The sequence below is a fragment of the Carlito syrichta genome, unplaced genomic scaffold (assembly GCF_000164805.1).
Source record: "Carlito syrichta isolate Samal-C Ts95f unplaced genomic scaffold, Tarsius_syrichta-2.0.1 Scaffold314770, whole genome shotgun sequence".
NCBI lineage: Eukaryota > Metazoa > Chordata > Mammalia > Primates > Tarsiidae > Carlito > Carlito syrichta.
This window is the reverse complement of record NW_007258866.1, coordinates 326,217-346,516: the sequence shown is the minus strand read 5'-3', so window position 1 is coordinate 346,516 and position 20,300 is coordinate 326,217. Positions and strand designations below refer to the sequence as shown.

At 53.4% G+C, this 20,300-nt stretch overlaps 1 protein-coding gene across 1 annotated transcript in view; it reads left to right on the top strand.

Moving 5' to 3' along the window:
• The window catches only part of ABCC2 (ATP binding cassette subfamily C member 2), a 90,381-nt gene that overhangs the window by 38,417 nt on the left and 31,664 nt on the right, over positions 1–20,300 (top strand). The window contains exons 10-18 of the mRNA XM_008071863.2: positions 2,655–2,909; positions 3,715–3,780; positions 6,194–6,331; positions 7,059–7,205; positions 9,248–9,332; positions 9,955–10,021; positions 12,000–12,126; positions 14,718–14,894; positions 16,866–17,033. Coding sequence (XP_008070054.1) covers positions 2,655–2,909; positions 3,715–3,780; positions 6,194–6,331; positions 7,059–7,205; positions 9,248–9,332; positions 9,955–10,021; positions 12,000–12,126; positions 14,718–14,894; positions 16,866–17,033 — 1,230 coding nt within the window. The remainder of the gene's footprint in view (positions 1–2,654; positions 2,910–3,714; positions 3,781–6,193; positions 6,332–7,058; positions 7,206–9,247; positions 9,333–9,954; positions 10,022–11,999; positions 12,127–14,717; positions 14,895–16,865; positions 17,034–20,300) is intronic.

The window sequence follows — 20,300 nt, the reverse complement described above, 5'->3', positions numbered from 1 at the left end:
CCGGGAGCGGCCACTGCACTCCAGTCTGGGTGACAGAGTGAGAGTCCAACTAAAAAAAAAAAAGAAAGAAAGAAAGGAGAGTCAGAAAAGGAGCCGCCCACACTTAGATGCTTCACTCCACCGCCACTCAACCCAAAGCTCCACGGGACCCAGATCAGAGGCTGGGTGTATCCGTCCCCAAGTTCAGCATTGCCAGGGCTCTAGCTCCCAGACCAGCTCTCGGCCGGCCACTTCTTCTCGTGGGCAGCAGCTCCCCAAACCCCCAGCTGCCAATTTCCTTTCCCAGTGGGTGAACCTCTTCCCCGGATCATGGAGTTCTGCAGACTCGGAGGCTTGCCCGTTTCCTTCAGATGACCCCGCCCCTCTCCCCTCTGATACAAGGTGACGTCCCGTTGTGTCCTTTAAGAGATGAAGAGGCCATCGTTAGGGTCAATGACTGCAGGCTTGAGGGAGAAATTAGTCTGCCGAGAGATGGCACTTTTTACAGGGAGGACACCAGCTGCCTCTTTTCCTCTCTTGTGTCCATCTCCGGAAATGCCCACCGTAGTGACTTCTCTGCTATGGCTCTGGTTCTTCTTTGCTTTCCCCCTTTGAAACACCAGTGGATCTTTGTCTTCCCTGAGTAGACACTGACACATCGGGAGATATTCGCAGAGAAGTCAAGTGTTTTTAGATTAGAAGTCTGGTCAGATCCTTCGACCTCCCAGATTCCCCCCCACACTGGAATTGTCTTCCCCCAGAGGGACTTTTAAAATCTCCTTATTAAAGGAGATTCCGGGGATGCTGAATTTCTGCTGGTGTGCAGGTAATGAGGTCACCAACCAGGTTATCTAAGTCGTTTCTAGCAAAGTATACTTTTACAATTGTTTTTATAATTGTGGTTATTCATTCACAGTGTTTAGGTTCCTACTATTCCGAGTTTTGCAACTGTTGCAATCAATAAAGAGATTTGTACAATAGAGCCCTCAAGGATACTTTTATCCAAACAAATATAGCAATTCATACGTTTAGACAATGTCTCACGGCGTATGAAACATTGTTTACATTCATTACCAATCCATAGCCCTGTGGAATAAGTACATCATCCCTATCTTGCAGAGAAAAATAAGTCTCAGATAGCTTCAATGCCAATGTTACTTGCCCCCCAGACAAGGGCTACTGGGACTAACTCAGTGACCTTCCGACATTATTGACATTTATTGAAAAAATAAATGTGTGGTGATTTCTCCGAAGTGTAATTCGATGTTAGATTTTTTTTTCTTTTCTATACCAAAGGGGAGGCATGGCAGTGGCCTGCCCTCTAGGACCTTGGTGGCATCACATTTTAGAACATTTTTTTTTTACTGCACAACCAAGAATCCTGATATGTTCCAAAGATTGCACAGGTGGCGTGAGATGGCAGTGGCACATCTAGGAAGAGGAGGGAGGGGGTATCCAGGGCCACTTGAGCCATATTCTGCCTATGTGGGAGTTAGAAGAAGCAACTCCCCTTCTTCCAGCAAGACACTGGCCTCTCCAGACGGTGCTTTGCTTCCAGCGTTCTGCTGCGTTTGCACAAGCCGTTGTAAGTGACAGACCTGCGGGTGTCAGCCTTCTGATCTCTCCAACACGAGAACAGAAAGCTCAGGCGACAAGGCCAGGCACCTGGATATCACCTGACAATAGACAAGCCATTTCACTCCAGACATGTGGACTCCGACGCTTTCCTCTCCCTTCTAAATCCTCTGTCCTTCTTGGGAGTGATCATGACCTTCTCATAAGAGTGTGGCTCCAGCCGGGCTTGGTGGCTCAACCTGTAATCCCACGCCTTTGGGAGGCTGAGGTGAGTGGATTGCCTGAGCCCACGGGTTCGAGACCCGCCTGCGCAGCGAGACCTCATCTCTACAATAAATCAAAAAAATCAGCCGGGCGTGGTAGCGCGGGCCTGTAATTCCAGCTACTCAGAAGGCTGAGGCGGAAGGATCGCCGGAGCCCAGCAGGTCCTTTAAGAGATGAAGAGGCCACTGCACTCCAGTCTCCAGTCTGGGCCACAGAGTGAGACTCCAACTCAAAAAAAAAAAAAAAAAAAGAGTGTGGCTCCAAGTAACGTTGCCACATCCAACCACATCTCCAAGGTCAAAAGCAGTGCACGCCGACTCCCTTCCTCCCCCCACACTTTTCTCCCATCCTTCCGCATTTGATGCTCTGCCGCGGGCCACGTGATCTAGTAGTGGAACAGACAAACGTAGCCCTTGTCCTCGCCCGGCTTACATCCGGTGGAGAGACAGAGCAACACAAGAGTTAGGGTTCACGGTGACAAATGTCGTGGCAGCTGGAATCACAGGATATCTCGGACACGCTTAGCGGGCGTCTCCGGCCCCAGCCTGGGAGTCAGGGAATTTTTTTGGAAAAGGTTGCATCTCAGCTGACAGCAGAGGACAGCGGGAGTTTTCTGGGCGGGGAATGCCAGGATGGCGAGAATGATGGGTAGGGCTGGAGGAAGAGTAGGAAAGCGTGTCAGGAGCGAGAGAACGCCGTGTGCACTTTTAGAGGCAGGAGGTCCTGTCCCTTGGAGGTGCGTCCCCAGGGAGGACCCGGCCCCTCTGTTCTCACGTCCGGAGCTTCTCTTGCCCAGCGCCCTTGACCTTGTATGTGGTCCCAACCCCTGTCTTTAGGCTCTGACCCTCTCCAATGTGGCCCGGAAGCAGTACACCATCGGAGAGACGGTGAATCTGATGTCGGTGGACGCCCAGAAACTCATGGACGTGACCAACTTCATCCACTTGCTGTGGTCAAGCGTCCTGCAGATCGTCCTGTCCGTCTGCTTCCTGTGGATAGAGCTGGGGCCCTCGGTCTTAGCGGGTATTGGGATGATGGTGCTCCTTATCCCAGTTAACGGGGTACTGTCCACCAAGAACAGGAAGCTCCAGGTAAAGAAAGAGTCCCCCAGGGGTGTACGTCTTCCTGAAAGTCCGAACGCTGAGCTTACTCTAATTCTTGGTGGGAGTCTGGGCAGGCAAAGATGGCGGAAAGTCGAGAGGGAAGAGCCTACCTGGAGGGAGAAGGGCTGCCCTGAGAACAGGGATTTGGGACCCTGCTTATCATACCATCATGGCAACACAAACAACCACACAGTGCAGTCGCCGAGTGACCCAAACATCAAGCCTGAGCCCTGGTGGTTTCCCTGCTGCCGACAGGGCCCCTGGCGGTCGGTCCTCGGTCCTGCTGGAAGTCACGGTTTGGGTGGGTGCCCTTGGTGGTGTACGTGACTTATTCACTCATTCGTTTTGCATTCGTTCCTTTACAAATACTTGTTTTACAAATGTCGAGTGCACGGTTTGCTTCTCAGAACAAGGCAGTAAGGGGACACGCTGCCACTCCGATGTGTCTCACGTTTTGCTTGGAGGGTGGGGAGGTGGCCAGTAGCAAAGAAATAGGTTGGCCATGAGAGGCATTCAGAGAACTGAGCAGGAGGGTGCAATAGCACCTCGGTGTGAGAGGGGACCTTTCTCCTGAGGTCTGGGTGACACAAGCCTGGCCCACGACAGAGGAAGCCCTGGGAAGGGTGGGGAGGACAGCCCGGGAAGAGGGTCCCGTCGGGCAGAGGTGGCAGGGCAGAAACCCACCAGCGTGGGCAAGGGAGGAAGATGGTTCAGCCCCCTGTGCCACCAAGGCCTGACGCCAGGCCCGCTCATGGAAGCACGTTTCGTTTTTGTTTTGCTTCTTTCCTGGCAGGTCAAAAATATGAAGAATAAAGACAAACGTTTGAGGATCATGAATGAGATTCTCGGTGGAATCAAGGTGTGCAGCTGGGCAGAGGTGGCCTCCTGGGAGTGGGGACAGGAACCTTAGCCTCTGGCCTCCATGGCCCTGGGTGGGTCAAGGACTCTGGTTTCTGTGTCCGTTGCGTGATCTCCTATGACTTCTCCCAGGGCCTCTTTTGAAGCTTGATTTCTATGAATTTACCCCCAAATAGCTTGTTTTGTGTTTGTACTTCCCTGTAGAAACTCTTAGACATACACAAAAGTAGAGAGAAGGAGATGCTGAGCCCCTGTTGGTGTGACCGCCCAGCTCAGCCGTAGACCACTCCCCACTTCCCACCTGCGGGCGATCCCCACGCGCAGCTCGGATGTGTGGTCCTTTCACTCTCAAATGCTGCGACTGTGTCTCTAAAGGAGGACTTCCTTTTTATTTTTATTTTATTTTATTTTTTTTAATTTTTTTGAGTTGGAGTCTCACTCTGTCGCCCAGACTGGAGTGCAGCGGCCGCTCCCGGCCACCGCAGCCTTGACCTGCTGGGCTCCGGCGATCCTTCCGCCTCAGCCTTCCGAGTAGCTGGAACTACAGGCGCACGCTACCACGCCCGGCTAATTTTTTTTGATTTATTGTAGAGATGAGGTCTCGCTGCCCAGGCGGGTCTCGAACCCGCGGGCTCAGGCAATCCACTCACCTCAGCCTCCCCAAGGCGCGGGATTACAGGCTGAGCCACCGAGCCCGGCTAAGACTTCCTTTTTAATATCACCACAGTCCCATCCCCATACCTTAGACAACAAACACTCAGTCTCTGAGACCGTCGGGCTTCTCTGGTTGTCTCCCACATGCCTTCTTCTTTGCTTGTTTTGCTGTTGTCTGATTTGAATGAGAAGCCCCAAAATGTCTACACGTGGTATTTAGTTGATAGCACATTTCCTCTCCCTGTCTTTATTTCTCTCTCTCTCTCTCTCTCTCTCTCTCTCTTTCTCGGTCACACCAAAGGAACTAGGTTATTTGTCCTATTTCCTGTATTGCTTGCAAGCTGGTAGCTGGCTCTAAAGGCTTGATTATAGGCTGGTCTCACACCTATAATCCCAGCCCTTTGGGAGGCTGAGGCACGAGGATTGCTTGAGCCCGAGGGTTTGAAACCAGCTTGAGCAACAGAGCAAGACCTCGTCTCTACGAAAAAGTTTAAAAAATTAGCCAGGCACACCTGTAGTCCCTGCCACTCGGGAGGCTGAGGTGGAAGGATCACCCGAGCCTAGGAGGTCAAGGATGCGGTGAGCCATGATTGTGCCAGTGCACTTCAGCCTGGGCAGCTGAGTGAGACCCCAACTCTAAAAAAAGAGAAAAGCTCCCTGGGTGAATCTAATAGGAAAACCACTGTCATAAAAATGTTATGCTCGTGGCCCAGGTCTGTTATTTCATCAGGCATTGCCAAAGGGTGATGATTTGATTCCGTTGTTCCTTTGGCATTGATTAGCTGGAATTTTGTAAAGAAGTGTCTTTCATGGGCTAGTTGGTGGCCCTCAAATGCAGTTTGTGTAGGTGGGCAGGCCACACGCTTCTTGTTTCCCTCTGTTTCCCAGCTCTCAACACGCATTTCATTTCTTTCAATACATCTTCTCAAAAAGAAATGTTGTTTTGAATGAATGGATTTCAACATTATCCTAAACTCCTTGAAAGGAAACAGAGGTAGCCGGGCTCTGTGGCTCAGCCCGTCATCCCAGCACTTTGAGAGGTCGAGGCGAGTGGATTAACTTAGCCCGCGGGTTCAAGACTAGCCTGGGAAACTTGGCAAGACCCTGTCTCTACAGGACATCAAAAATTAACCGGGCATGGTAGCCTGCGCCTGGTTCCTTGGAAGGCTGAGGCGGAAGGATCGCCTGAGGCCAGCAGGTAGACACTGGGGTGGCCGTGAGCAGGCCACTGCACTCCAGCCTGGGCGACGGAGTAAGACTTTGACTCAAAAAAAAAGAAAAGAAAATGAAACAGAGGTGCCTTTGAACTCCTTATTATCTGCATGCAGAGCTCTTGCTGTCAGTGTCTTTGTGTTAACATGGCAAAGTTAAAAGACAGATAGATCTGAGTTTGAATCCAGCCCTCACCCTTGCCGGCTTGGATATGGGCAAGGCCCCCTGCCTCTAAATGGAGACCTGGGGGGGGTTGAGCCCTGGGGAGTAGGGTGACTAACTCGCCTCGATTTGCCCAGACCTTTACAGGTTTTATGTCACGGAGGGACCCGTGTCCTGGCAAAATGAGACAGTTGGTCACACGGAGGTTGTTAGGAAGCTTGCGTGAGATAGGGCATTGTGAATGTTTGCGCAGAGCAGGTGGTCGACAAATACCAGCCACCTCTGCATGCCGTCCTCTACCATCTGGGTTTCCACCCCCAGTTCTGGGGGGGCCCCTTGGGCGTGGGCGGGTGAGCGCACACATGAGCTCCCTTCTCACCCACTAGATCCTGAAGTATTTTGCCTGGGAGCCTTCCTTCCAAGACCAAGTCCACAAACTCCGGAAGAAGGAGCTCAAAAACCTGCTGGCCTTCAACCAGATACAGGCCGTGGTAGTGTTCCTCCTCTTCCTGACGCCGGTGCTGGTAAGTTGGGGGGAACTTGGGGCGGGGCGTCCGGAAGAGGAAGTTCCATTTCTACAGGCTTGCCAGGAAGGTCCTCCAGGCCCGAGCCTCAGTCTAGGGAACCCGGCCTCCCCGCCACCTCCCCAGGACTGTCCAGGCCTCTGGAGCCGAGCCTGAGACAAGGGACCCGGCCCCTCCCCAGCTCCCCAGGGCTGCCCAGGCCTTCCAGGCCTGACCCCGAGTCTAGGGAGCCCACCCCCCACCCCCAGCTGCCCAGGGCTGCCAAACCCCCCAGGTCTGGCCCCGAGTCTAGAGAACCCGGCCTCTCCCCAGCTTTCCAGGCCGCTTTCCATCTCTGTCCCCCCACCCCCAACTGCAGTTCCCCGTTCCACACTGTGCGGGGTCTGGCAGCCCCGGGCAGGCGTTCAGCCGTGGACCCTGGTGTCCAGGAGGGACTGGCGGAGGGGGCATTCCTGTCTTCGGGGCAGTGTCATGGGTCTGCGGTGGAAGGCCCTTGTGTAAGAGACAGGAGACCCACATGCTGGCTCTAGCAGCCCACGAGTGGGCCTTGTGGCCTTGGGGAATATATTTCCTCCTGTCCTGGGCTCAGTTTCCTCATCCGCAACATGGGGCCGGTCAGGGTCGCTGTCAGGCTCCTTCTGTGCTGCTATAGGCCGGGTCCCTGAAACTCAACCCAAAGCTGCACCATTCCTCCCAGGGATGAACCACTGCCCCCTGCCCTACCCAGGTGTCTGTGGTCACGTTTTCTGTCTACGTCCTGGTGGACAGCGGCAACGTCCTGGACGCCCAGAAGGCCTTCACCTCCATCACGCTCTTCTACATCCTGCGTTTCCCTCTGAGCATGCTGCCCATGGTCATCGCCACCACACTCCAGGTAGGACACTCGCGTCGCTGTCCGTATCCGGCCGAAGCCTTGGCGTCCAGCGCCTGGCCCGTCACGCCCTGTCCAGCCTGCAGAGGGAGCTGTTTGGTCTCCGGAGACCAGTGGCTTGATCTCGGTAAAACCCCAGGGCTGGGCTCGGTGGCTCAGCCTGTCATCCCAGCACTTTGGGAGGCCGAGGCGAGTGAATTGCCTGAGCCTGCGGGTTCGAGACCCACCTGGGCAACGTGGCAAGACCTCATCTCTACAATGAATTAAAAAAAAAAAAACCCGAGCTCTGTGCCCCAGTTTATCTGACTCTAAAATGAGGATAAATATACCAGCATCTCCCAGCCCGGCTTCTCCCAGATTTTCCAAGGCTCTCGAGGCGTTGACATAGCATCAGGCAAACATGGTGCAAGGGAGAAGCAAGGCCCTCCCTTGTGTAAACCCTCATGGTGGTTCAGCCTCCCTCGCGGTGGAAGCCTCGAGCGAAATGAGTCTGGAGCTCAGGACTCCTTGGAGGGCCAGAGGGAATGTCTGGGGTTTGAAGACCCGGCAGGGTCCCCGAGGTGGGCCAAGTGCCAGATGTCGGGGGAGTTCCCAGGACAGGTGGGAGGTTGATGAGGGGGCTCGGAGGACAGGGCTGGAGTGTGGTGACCCACGTGCCTCCCAGGGTGGCTGGCTTCAGACAGCGCAGGCCGTGGGCAGGCCTCGGGTTCAAGGGAAGGCCTCCCGGCCCCAGAGATGGTGAAGAAAGGCTGACTGGTCTGGCAGGTGAAGGAACAACAGAATCCTTTGATGACACAGACAGCCAAAGTCAGATCAGCAGGGATGTCAGCTCCTTGCATCTTTAGATAACCCCAGGGTGACACCAGACCAAAAGGGGTCAGATGAGAATGCAGCGGGCACTGGGGCAGCCTGTTTCCGAGAGCTGATCCCTGCATCAGCTAAGTGGTTTGACAGTCTGCACTGCACCCTAAAGAGGGGACAGGCGGGGACACTGATACTTCATCGGAACCTGGACGGTCACAAGCAACCGTCTTCCCGGCAGCCTCCCTCGAAGAGGGAGAGGCAGTTGGGATGCATCCTGGTAGAAGCTTCTCAGGCCAGGCTCGGTGGCTCACCCTATAATCCCAGCACTTTGGGAGGCCGAGGCGAGTGGACTGCCTAAGCCTGTGGGTTCGAGACCCACCCAGGCAACTTGGCAAGACCTCATTTCTACAATAAATCAAAAATTAGCCGGGCGTGGTAGCACGCGCCTGTAGTTCCAGCTACTCGGAAGGCTGAGGCGGAAGGATCGCCGGAGCCCAGCAGGTCGAGGCTGCGGTGCTGGGAGCGGCCACTGCCCAGTCTGGGTGAGGGAGTGAGACTCCGACTCAAAAAAAAAAAAGGCTTCTCAAAGTCCTCCTAAGCTCTCGTGTTCCAGGAGAACCACAGGGTCTTCTCCCAACACTTAGGTCGGCTGCCATTTAAGCCTTGCCTGTGTGGCCTGCATGGACCTGTACAAGGTTGCCATGATGTCATGACCGGTTCCCCTACGGAGGGTCCCAAGGGCTGCTCCAAAAGGATACTGGCTGGATCATCAAGGCGTAGTCTCAGCTAAATAAGCCAGGGGCCCAGGTGCCAGAACCAGGTAGAAGTTAGGGGTTTGTCTCAGAAAGAAGGAAGGAGACAGTTTCTGGAATGAAAGCCAAAGACTGAAGAGGGGCCCGGGCACGGTGGCTCACACCTGTCACCCCGGCACTTTGGGAGGATCGCTTGAGCCTGGGCGTTTGAGACCAGCCTGGGCAATATAGCAAGACCTCGTCTCTACAAAAAATTAAAATAAAAAAGAGACTGGAGACAGACCACAGCAGCATTGGGCTCCGTGAGTTTTCGGAGGGCTGAAACAGGATCTTTTTCCATCCGTCTGTGGCAGCGTGGCTCGCACGGCCGGGTCCGTGGTGGGGGTCTGGCGAATGGCAAATCGTGGGCTGACGACCGCGTCAGCGTCTTCTCCCTGCTCACGCACGTTGCTGGACTCTTCATCCTCGAGCCCCTCTGCCTTTCCCTAGGCCAGCGTCTCCACAGAGCGGCTGGAAAAGTACCTGGGAGGGGAAGACTTGGACACATCCGCCATTCGCCATGACTGCAATTTTGGTAAATGAATTCGGAAGTTGCATCCTGAACGGCCTCGCTGGGCTGGCTCCAGAATATGGATGGAAAGGGCTTAGCAGCAGCAAGCTGGGGGGAAGGGAGAACTGAGCATTTGTCTTGAGCCGGTGATTGCAGAAGCAGACAGCTTCTATGTGAATTCCGGGTACACGTGGGGCAGATGGTCGCGCTAGACAGTCGCAGGAGGCCGGCCCAGCTATTCCCAGGGCATGGGGGGAATCCCACAGAGGGTGGGACGGAGCCAAGCGTGTGGGGTAGGAGAGGCAGACTGGGGTGAAGGAAAAAACAGTTCTGAAGGCTTAAGGGCCAGGCATGGGGGCCAGAGTGAGTCCTGGAGCTGGAGTCTCTGGTGGGGAGGCGTTCCCACCCGGGGATGGGAGACCAGGGCTCGGGAGCATACCCACAGTGCTGGCGCATCAGGAATCTAGGCTTGGGTGTGCTGAGTCGCAAAGGACTTCATGCATGGGCCTCTCTGGCCTCACCCCGGAGCCTCCTCACCTCCGATTCACAGAGGAGTCAGCGCCTATTGGAGCAGTCTCAGGGCTAAGAAGGGCAGACAGGTGCACGGGAACCCACAACCGTCTGAAACGGGCCTTTTTCTCAACAGGCAAAGCCGTGCAGTTTTCTGAGGCCTCCTTCACCTGGGAGCACGATTTGGAAGCCGCCATCCGAGAGTGAGTTGCCGTCTTTCCAGCCTGCGTGACTTCAGGGTTCTTCTTGCCTGTCCCGTGCTGGAAAAATCCTGTGTAATAGGATATGTGGAGAAGCGGGTGACATGCCCGTGCTCAGGTGAACGGGAGAGCAAGCCAATCCCAGAAGAGGAGCTAGGAGCAGACGCCAAGCCGTGTCTCCATGGCTGCTTCCTACTTTGGGACCCAGCACAGTCAGTCGAGGACCCATGTCATGGGTGGAGGTGGTGCAGGGTTGGCAGGTGACCTATATCTCTGAGTGTGTTAGAGGTCACACACAAGAACATGAACTCTTCATGTAAGAGCAGTAATGAGTCGGGCGTGGTGGCTCATGCCTGTAATACCAGCACTTTGGGAGACCAAGGCAGGAGGGTCGCTTGAGCTTAGAAATTCGAGACCCAGCTGGGCTCGGTGGCTCAGCCTGTCATCCCAGCCCTTTGGGAGGCCGAGGCGAGTGGATTGCCTGAGCCCACGGGTTCGAGACCCACCCGGGCAACCTGGTGAGACCTCGTCTCTACGATAAATCAAAAATCAGCCGGGCGTGGCAGCACTCGCCTTTAGTTCCGGCTACTTGGAAGGCTGAGGCGGAAGGATCGCCGGAGCCCAGCAGGTCAAGACTGCAGTGGCTGGGAGCGTGCCATTGCACTCCAGTCTGGGCACAGAGTGAGACTCCAACTCAAAAAAAAAGAAAAGAAATTCAAGACCAGCCTGGGCTACATGGCAAGACCTCATCTCTACAAAAAAAAATTAAAAATTAGCCAGGTGTGGTGGCACACACCTGTCATCCCAGCTACTTGGGAGGCTGAGGAGGAAGGATCACCTGAGCCCAGGAGGTAGAGGCTGCAGTGAGCCGTGATCATGCCACGGCACTCCAGCCTGGTGACAAGGTGACATCCTAACTCAAAAAAGAAAAAGAGTAATGACTGGGAACACTGGAACCTGCCTTCCTTTCCCAGAATGCACAGTGGCAGCCGCCTCTTTGAGGTTCCACCTCAGACCTGGAGTTTCGCGTCAAAATGGCCCCTTCCACAGTCCCACAGGCCACTCCTCGCCATGCCGGCGCGCTGCCCCAAGCCAACCCCTTCTTTCCGTGTGGCCGCACGTAGTGCAACTCTTAGACCCCCTGGGCACAGCACACGGTCCACCAGGTACCTGGGTCCTGTCTGTCTTCAGCACTGAGCCCACCTTAGTGTCCCCCTGCTGTGCCCGTGACTTCTCGCCCTCCTCCCCGTTCCTACGGCCTGTGTCATGGAGGAGACCGTCCTAACCCAGCGGCCTTCCCGTGCAGAGGGGAAACGGGACAGCCCTTCTCTTTCCTGCCTTACATCTGGGGCCGTTCAGCTCCCCGGGCAGGCTCAGAAAGACCCTGGACCAGTTCCCAACGTCCCTGGAGTTCTAGAGACTCAGGGAACAGGGCGGACACACGGAGCTCCCAGCAGCCCAGCCCTGTGTGGGCCCCTTTGCCGGGCAGACCCAGGCTGGTCTTCAGGGCCACGACAGGAAATCCGCTCTCAGAAAATGTTCCAGGGGAACATTTGGAGAAGCCACACTTGGGAACGATAATCTAGACCAACCAGCTTAGGAAGGCAGGCCTCGGTCCAGAGGAAGTGACCTTCCAAGGTTGCACAGCCCAACAGTGGCAGCGATGGGACCTGAACCCAGGCAGGTCTCCAAGCTCCCACTGGGCTCTCATTCAATGGCACCCGTTTGTCCTAGGAGAGTTTTACCTCTGGAAGCCCACACCGGGCACAGACAGCTTACAGATGATCTGGGTAAATTAGGGCTTGTTCTCTAGCCCTGTAGGGCTCAAAATCAATCACTTAAGGAAGCACTTTGGGGGCATGTGTGTCCGAGACAGTTTCCTAATCTCCCGTGCCAGCCTGCGTCGTGGGTGGAGAAGGGGTTTGACCGCCTCTTGCATAGCTGCCCCGCCATCTCCTTCAAAGACGCTTCTCTCTTTCAGTGTGAACCTGGACATCATGCCAGGCCAGCTGGTGGCCGTGATGGGCACCGTGGGCTCGGGGAAGTCCTCCTTGATGTCAGCCATGCTGGGGGAAATGGAGAATGTCCACGGGCACATTACCATCAAGGTGAGGAGAGAGGCCGACAGGAAGACCCAGTCCTTCGGGGGCACTCTAGGACTTCTCTTCATTTGGGAGAGGGCCCTGGGGACTGGCAGTGAGGCCTTGGGGACAGTCGGCGGATCTGTGGAGTAGGGATTCTTGGCCCATCTCAGCCTTGTGTGATCAGACCCTGGGGGTAGGGCCTCGGAATCTGCCTTCTCAGGAATGCTTTCCAGGTGATGCCCCTGCGCGCACCAGAATGTGAAGACTAGGCTGGGGATGTCGCCCTTCAGAGTACAGGCGTTTCTGCTAAATCTATGAGGGTGACCCCAAAATACCCAGGATTATCTTGTGGAGGGCAGGTCCCTTGTGACACAGTCTCCCCCAGCCAGATAGGTGTTTTAGGAACCCACTGGCATCCGTATCCCAGCCTGCACTGTTGTGAGAGGCCGCATTCCGCTTCAGTGAATTTTTTTGGAGATTCTTTCAACGCGTGTGCCCATTTCATGATGGATGATTTACGAGCACACCTGCCCACACAGTGCTGGGTGTTCAGCAGTTTTTGACCAAAACCGGCATGACCCCCTATACCCCGCCCTTGCTGTTCACCTGATCTCACCCCGAGCGACTGTTTTTTGTTTCCCGGGATGAAAAGTCCTCAAAGGGAAACTTTTTGCCGATGTGGAAGAGGTCAAAACCAAAAGTGGCAGAAGCACTGAAAGGCATCAAAATGGACGAGTTCAAAAATGGTTTCAAGAGTGGGAAAAGCATCTCGACAGGTGTAGTGCATCTAACAGAGAGGCCTGGGAAGGGAACTGAAGTTTAAACATGTAGGAATAAGCCAGGCTCGGTGGCTCAGCCTGTAATCCCGCGCCTTTGGGAGGCTGAGGTGAGTGGATTGCCTGAGCCCGTGGGTTCGAGACCCCGCGTGGGCAACTTGGCGAGACCTCGTCTCTACCATAAATCAAAAATCAGCCGGGCGTGGTCGCACACACCTGTAGTTCCGGCTACTCGGAAGGCTGAGGCGGAAGGATCGCCAGAGCCCAGCAGGTCGAGGCTGCGGTGGCCGGGAGCGGCCACTGCACTCCAGTCTGGGCGACAGAGTGAGACTCCAACTCAAAAAATAAAAATAAAAAAATAAACATGTAGGAATAAGTACATCATTTTTAATAAATAAATTCTGGAGGTTTTTTGGGTCCCTCCTCGTAAGTACGTGTTTCTGAAAGTGTACAGCGAAAGTAACAGGACCTGGGGGGAAAGAGTGTAGCAAATCACTAAAAACTCACATAACCTTATGACCCAAGTACCAACAAAAACAATACTAAGAACATGCTGTATCATCACACTGGCATTGACTTCAATGGTATTTTCTTCCAATATTAAAATCTGATGTGGGGTGTAGACTTCTTCATTGATTTTGACTTTTTTTTTAACACAAAGGAAACTGTTTTCATGGCATCTTCATCAGCACTTTGACCTTTTCCAGTGAGCTGAATTTAGGGAAAACTCTAGCTATTTTTGAATCATTAAACCTGTCACTGTTTGCATCCAAGAGAAGCGCATCTGTAGATTTTCAGCTTTTTTTTTTTCTGAAGATCATCATATATTGCTAAGGGTTTCTTTTTTATTGTAAGAAAACTTCTCCCTAATTGCTTTAGATTGCCCTGCCTGGAAATTTTTTTTTTTTTTTGAGTCGGAGTCTCACTCTGTTGTTCAGACTGGAGTGCAGTGGCCACTCCCGGCCACCGCAGCCTTGACCTGCTGGGCTCCGGCGATCCTTCTACCTCAGCCTTTCAAGGAGCCGGAACTACAGGCACGCGCTACCATCCCCAGCTAATTTTTGATTTATTGTAGAGATGAGGTCTTGCCAAGTTGCTTGGGCAGGTCTCAAACCCACGGGCTCAGGCAATCCACTCACCTCAGCCTCCCAAAGTGCGGGATTACAAACTGAGCCACCAAGCCCGGGGGAAAATTCTTAAGAACCATCTCTTCTTCCACATTATACTGACATCATTTTCTGATGTACCAGACATGGACGAGCTAATTTGTGTTAAAACAAAAAAAACATGAACTGTAGCCCATAGAGCAGATGCCATGGATTTAACTCTGCCTTCTAACTCCTTGGGAGAAGTTTTTTCCTGCCAACGCATACAGGAGTTCTTCTTAACATGGATATTTGTTGGTCTCTCTTTGGATATAACCTGCTTGTGGGTTTCACCCTGCTGTCTTAATTCCAACCTCTTAGTTCCTATTTCCTAAGCGTCATCTGTACCATCCCCCACCGCCCCCCTGCCCAGTGTTGGACTCTGTCGGCCCTCATAACACCCTGTGTTTGACCAAAACTCTGTTCTAGAAGCAGCAGGTGCATTCATCTTCTGATTTTCAGAATCATAGCTAGAAAGTGGGAGTCAAAAAAAAGAAAAACTTCAACTGGTGAATAAGACATTGAGTCTTTCCCTCTGGTCAGTGCAATCAACACAAGTGCATTCATACGTATCAGATCCCGAGCCATCCTGACACACAGCTCTTCAACTCTAAGCTCCGTTCGTTCCTCCCTGCTCCTTCCACCTGCATGCCCGGAGGACAGCTCTAAGGGGGTCTGATCCTTTTCCATCTAGGGCTCTACTGCCTATGTCCCACAGCAGTCCTGGATTCAGAATGGCACCATAAAGGACAACATCCTCTTTGGGTCAGCGTTGAACGAAAAGAGGTACCAGCAAGTTCTGGAGGCCTGTGCCCTCCTCCCAGACTTGGAAATATTGCCCGGAAGAGACTTGGCTGAGATTGGAGAGAAGGTACTTGGGGAAACAGGGGACTTGAAGGGCGAAAGGTGAAAAGACACACAGGAGTCATGAAGTTGACCAGTTCAGGTGGTCGTATTTGGAACCAACACTTAGTGTGCGTGGCCCCAGTGGCCACAATATCTTGTGCCAATAACTCAGAATTTAAGACTTTATACCCGAGAGCAAATACAGGCACTGTGTAATTTATATCAAAGATGATGAGGCAAAGAACCTGAGAGGCTACACTGATAGTGTCCCTAGGTGAGTTCATAGGTGACAGGCAGAGGGGGACCAGTGTCTCGGTGTCCTGATTCTGCTGTTTTGTTTTTTTTTTTGAGTTGGAGTCTCACTCTGTCGCCCAGACTGGAGTGCAGTGGCCACTCCCGGCCACTGGAGCCTGAACCTGCTGGGCTCCGGTGATCCTTCCACCTCAGCCTTCCAAGTAACTGGAACTACAGGCGTGCGCTACCACGCCCCACTAATTTTTTTTTTATTTATTGCAGAGATGAGGTTTCGCCAAGTTGCCCAGGCGGGTCTCGAACCCGCGGGCTCAGGCAATCCACTCACCTCAGCCTCCCAAAGGCACGGGATTACAGGCTGAGCCACCGAGCCCAGCTGATTCTGCTTCTGTATCCGCAAGGCCACGGGAGGGTCCTGCCAACCAGCTTAGACGCTCGTGGGGAATTATTTCCCCATGTGATTAAATGCCCTTCTTAGAGGTAGATTGCTCATGACTCTATGATACCCATTACATAGATGTAACATAATCTATTTAGAAATCTCTAGATAAAGATCCTGTATATTTGGGATGTTTTCATCCTTCCTTCCATTGCTCAGAATGAATATAGCAATCTTTTGGGGACAAGGACACTGAGATGTTAGGAGACTAGTGACGATACCGCTCAGAGGGACTTTGTTATCTCAGTGTACAGTGGAGCACCTACTCTGTACCAGACACTCTTTTAAGTGCTAGGTTTACATTCATGAACAAAATAAAGAGAACCTCTGACTTGGTACAGCTCTACGTTCTGATAGGATGGGAAGAAACAAAAATACTCAATAAGTAAATCTTATGATAAAAAATGGTGGCCAGGCTCATGCCCGTAATCCCAGCACATTGGGAGGCTGAGGCAGGAGGATTGCTTAAGGCCAGGAGTTTGAGACCAGCCTGGGCAACATAGTGAGACCTTGTCTCTAAAGAAAAAAAGAAGAAAGAAAGAAAGAGAAAGAGAGAGAGAAAGAAAGAAAGAGAGAGAGAGAGAAAAAGAGAAAGACAGAAAGAGAGAAAGAAAAAGAGAAAGAGAAAAAGAAAGAAAGAGAGAGAGAGAGAGAGAGAAAGAAAGAAAGAAAGAAAGAAAAAGAAAGAGTGGATTGCCTGAGCCCATGGGCTTGAGACCCACCTGGGCAACTTGGCGAGACCTCGTCTCTACAATAAATCAAAAACTAGCAGGACGTGGTAGCACGCGCCTGTAGTTCCGGCTACTTGGAAGGCTGAGGCGGAAGGATCGCCAGAGCCCAGCAGGTGGAGGCTGCAGTGGCCGAGAGCGGCCACTGCACTCCAGTCTGGGCGACAGAGTGAGACTCCAACTCAAAAACAGAGAGAAAAGAGGGAGGGAGGGAAGAAAGGAAGAAGATGGCAACTTGGGCATATTTTAAACGATTGGGCCTAAAGTTATTTATTAGAATCAAAGTTGTTTATTTGTGTAAGGGAGCATGTAAGATTTCTTTTCTTTTTGAGTTAAGGCCTCACTCTGTCGCCCAGACTGAAGTGCAGAGACTCGATCGCAGCCTCAACCTCCTGGGCTCAGGGCATCTTTCCCCCTCAGCCCCCCAAGTACCTGGGACCACAGTTGCACACCCCTTGCACGATCTTTAAGCCCTTGATGTCTTGTTGCGGCAAATGTTCTCCTTTTGCCCCTCCTTACGAGACTGCAAAGGTGGGTCTAGGGAGCAGGGCTTCACAGAGATGCTTTTCTTCTTTAGGGCATCAATCTCAGCGGGGGTCAGAAGCAGCGGATCAGCCTGGCCAGGGCTGTCTACCAAGACTTAGACATCTACCTTCTGGACGACCCCCTGTCCGCCGTGGATGCTCATGTGGGAAAACACATTTTCAATAAGGTCTTGGGCCCCCATGGCCTGTTGAAAGACAAGGTGAGAAGCCATGTGACGTGACAGAGATATGAGGGCAGGTGTGGGGCACAGGAACGTCTCTCAGGACAGCTGCTATCTTGGGGGAGATTTCCTTATTCACCTGCCTCTGGGCTCCCTAGAAGACACCAGATCCGACTGTCTCCGGGAAGATGAGCCTTGGAAGACTCCCATTGTAAGGTCACAGCTCATGCCAGAACTGGCTAAGGCAAGCATCATTCTGGGCTCTGACATTGAGCCTCTTTTTTTTTGAGTCGGAGTCTCACTCCGTCACCCAGGTTGGAGGGCAGTGGCACTCTCACGGCCACCCCAGCATCAACCTCCTGGGCACCGGCGATTCTTCCGCCTCAGCCTTCCAAGTAACCAGATCTACAGGCATGCTCTACCACACCCGGCTAATTTGTGATTTACTGTAGAGATGAGGTCTCGCCAAGTCGTCCGGGCTGGTCTCGAACCCACGGGCTCAGGCCATCCACTCACCTCAGCCTCCCAAAGTGCTGGGATGACAGACTGAGTCACCGAGCCCAGACTCCGTTGAGCCTCTTAGGACAGTTGATTGTGATAGCAGTTTTGGGACCTGGGGTTTCAAGAAGAACCTGTGCCCTGGCTTCCTGGCACAAGCTCCTAAAACCCTTGCAACTTCCCAAGTGACTGGGGTGTCTTTCGTTATTTATAACGAGCTCCCTTTGATCACACCTGAGCTCACACTAACGAGGTGACTTAGGGGAAGGCCCCCAGATAGCCTCTGGATGGGACTGTCCACCAGGAAGATCAAGCGATGGGAAGGGAGGTGGGGGCCGGGGACTGGCGTGTACACACTCTTGAACGGTGAGACGTGGGGGACCCGCATGTGGGTGAACACCTCAAAGTGTAAGCTGGGCTCAGTGGCTCAGCCTGTAATCCCGCGCCTTTGGGAGTCTGAGGTGAGTGGATTGCCTGAGCCCGCGGGTTCGAGACCCGCCTGGGCAACTTGGCGAGATCTCATTTCTACAATAAATCAAAAATCAGCCGGGTGTGGTAGCGCGCACCTGCAGTTCCAGCTACTCGGAACGCTGAGGCGGAAGGATCGCCGGAGCCCAGCAGGTCGAGGCTGCAGTGGCCGGGAGCATGCCACTGCCCTCCAGCCTGGGCGACAGAGTGAGACTCCAACTCAAAAAAAAAAAAATCGAAGTGTGGGGACGGTGTGGGTGGAGAGGGCGTGAAGGCTCTGGCCTCTCTCCCCCTGTGTATCTGTCCCACGGCTGTTTCTGAGTTGTAGCCTTTGTTCTAAGCTGGTAAACAAACGTGAAGTGTTTTCCTGAGTTCTGTGACCCAGTCTAGCAAATTATCGAATCCGGCAAGGTCGTGGAAACTCTCAATTTATAGCCAGCCGGTCAGAAGTGTGAGGGCCCTGAGACTTGCTGCTGGTGTCTGAAGTGGGGTGGTCTCGTGGGAGTGAGCCCTTAAGCGGCGGAGTCTGTGCAGACGCCAGGTAGTTCGTGTCAGAATTGAACTGAAGAGTTGGACACCCAGCTGGTGTCAGAGAACTGGGGAGGTCAGGAAACACCCCCAAGACTTAACCTCGCTGGAGGGACACAGTCTTAGAGCTGTGATCTTAGAAGGTGCTTTCCCCTTGGGGGTATGAGAAGCCTGTGACTGGAAAGGATGACACAGCCCAAACAGCGATGGGACACTAACACGGGCTGCGAAGTCACCGTGTCCCAGACCTGGGCTGAGCACTGTAACTGCACGGTCTGGTTGGAGTCTCTCAATGCCCCGTCAGATAGTACAGAGTGGCCAGGGCAAGTCGCTGGAGCTAGTCATAGACGGAGAAAAGGCTTTCCTGACCGTGGGCAGGTTGGCACGTCCATCCTGACACAGCGGGCCGAATCGGAAGAGCAACCGACAGAGCCTCTGTTGCTAACGGCATTTCCCTTGGCACTGGGCAGTGAGACGCTGACTGTACTTGGCCTGTTTTCTGCAAGATGTCTCGAATGCCGCTGGTCCGAGGACGGCAGGGTTGCTGAGACCCAGGCAGCTGTCCTCGTCTCTCTCTTGGATCAGTGGGTCGGCAGGAATTTCCCCTCCCTCCTTCTGTCCTCAAGGTTTTGCTCTTTCATGAAGGGAATACCCACCCTGAACCAGGCTTTTGCAAAGACCGGATATGTGCAGCTGGAAAGGTCTGCTTCTTGCTCTCAAGTAACCTAAAATCTAATGGGGAGACACACAGAAAAGCAAGCAATACTATTATATTGCAAGAGTTTTTGTTATTATTTTGGGTTTGGGTCTTGCTTTGTCACCCAGGCTGGAGTGCGTAGCACGATCACGGCTCACCGCAGCCTCGATCTCCTGGGCTCGGGTGATCCTTCTGCTTCAGCCTCCCAAGTAGCTGGGACTACAGACACATACCACCCCAACTGGCTAATTTTTTTTTTTTAATTTTTTCAGAGAAGAGGTCTCTCTATGTTGCCCAGGCTGATTTTGAACTCCAAGGTTCAAACAATTCTTCCTCCTGGGCCTCCCAAACTGCTGGGATCACAGGCGTGAGCCCCCATGCCCGGCCAAGAGCTGTTCTAGTGGCAGTCTATACAATCTGTGGTGGAGACACTGGAAGAACCGGGGTCTCGCCTGGAGACTCAGGACAGGCACCAGAAGAGTCAGGCCCAGCTCAGCCCGCAGCCCCTGACGGAGCCTCATCAGTGACCCACAAATGTTTGTCTCTCTTTGAGAGGCACTCCCATCTCCGTCGTCAGTAGACGGCACACAAGGGACGCCAAGTCTCTGACGCCAGGGACGGCCCGGACTCGAAATAAAGTATCTTGCCTCACCGTGTCCCTAGAGAATCTAGCTCGCATGGGTCCAGTTAAGTGAAGGGCTCAGTGAGCTCGCCGTTTAGTGAGTTTCGTGTGCGTCTGTCACGTCGACAGGCCTTGATCTCAAGTGACATCCCTAAGTGCCACCTTTGGCTACCAGGATGGCAGAGGGGAATGTGTGTAGGGCAAACCTCGCTGTCCCCTCCAGGAAAACAACTGTGAGTAGCCATCTTACACATGCGGTCGGGTTTCACGACGAGATGCCCCGAAGGCAAGAGAAAGTAAAACAGGCCGAGGGGTCAGGGCCACATTTTTTTTGTGTGTGTGTTGGAGTCTCACTCTGTCGCCGAGACTGGAGTGCAGTGGCTGCTCCTGGCCACCACAGCCTTGCCTGCTGGGCTCTGACAATCCTTCCGCTTCAGCCTTCTGAGTAGCCAGAATTACAGGCGTGCGCTACCACGCCCGGCTGATTTTTTGA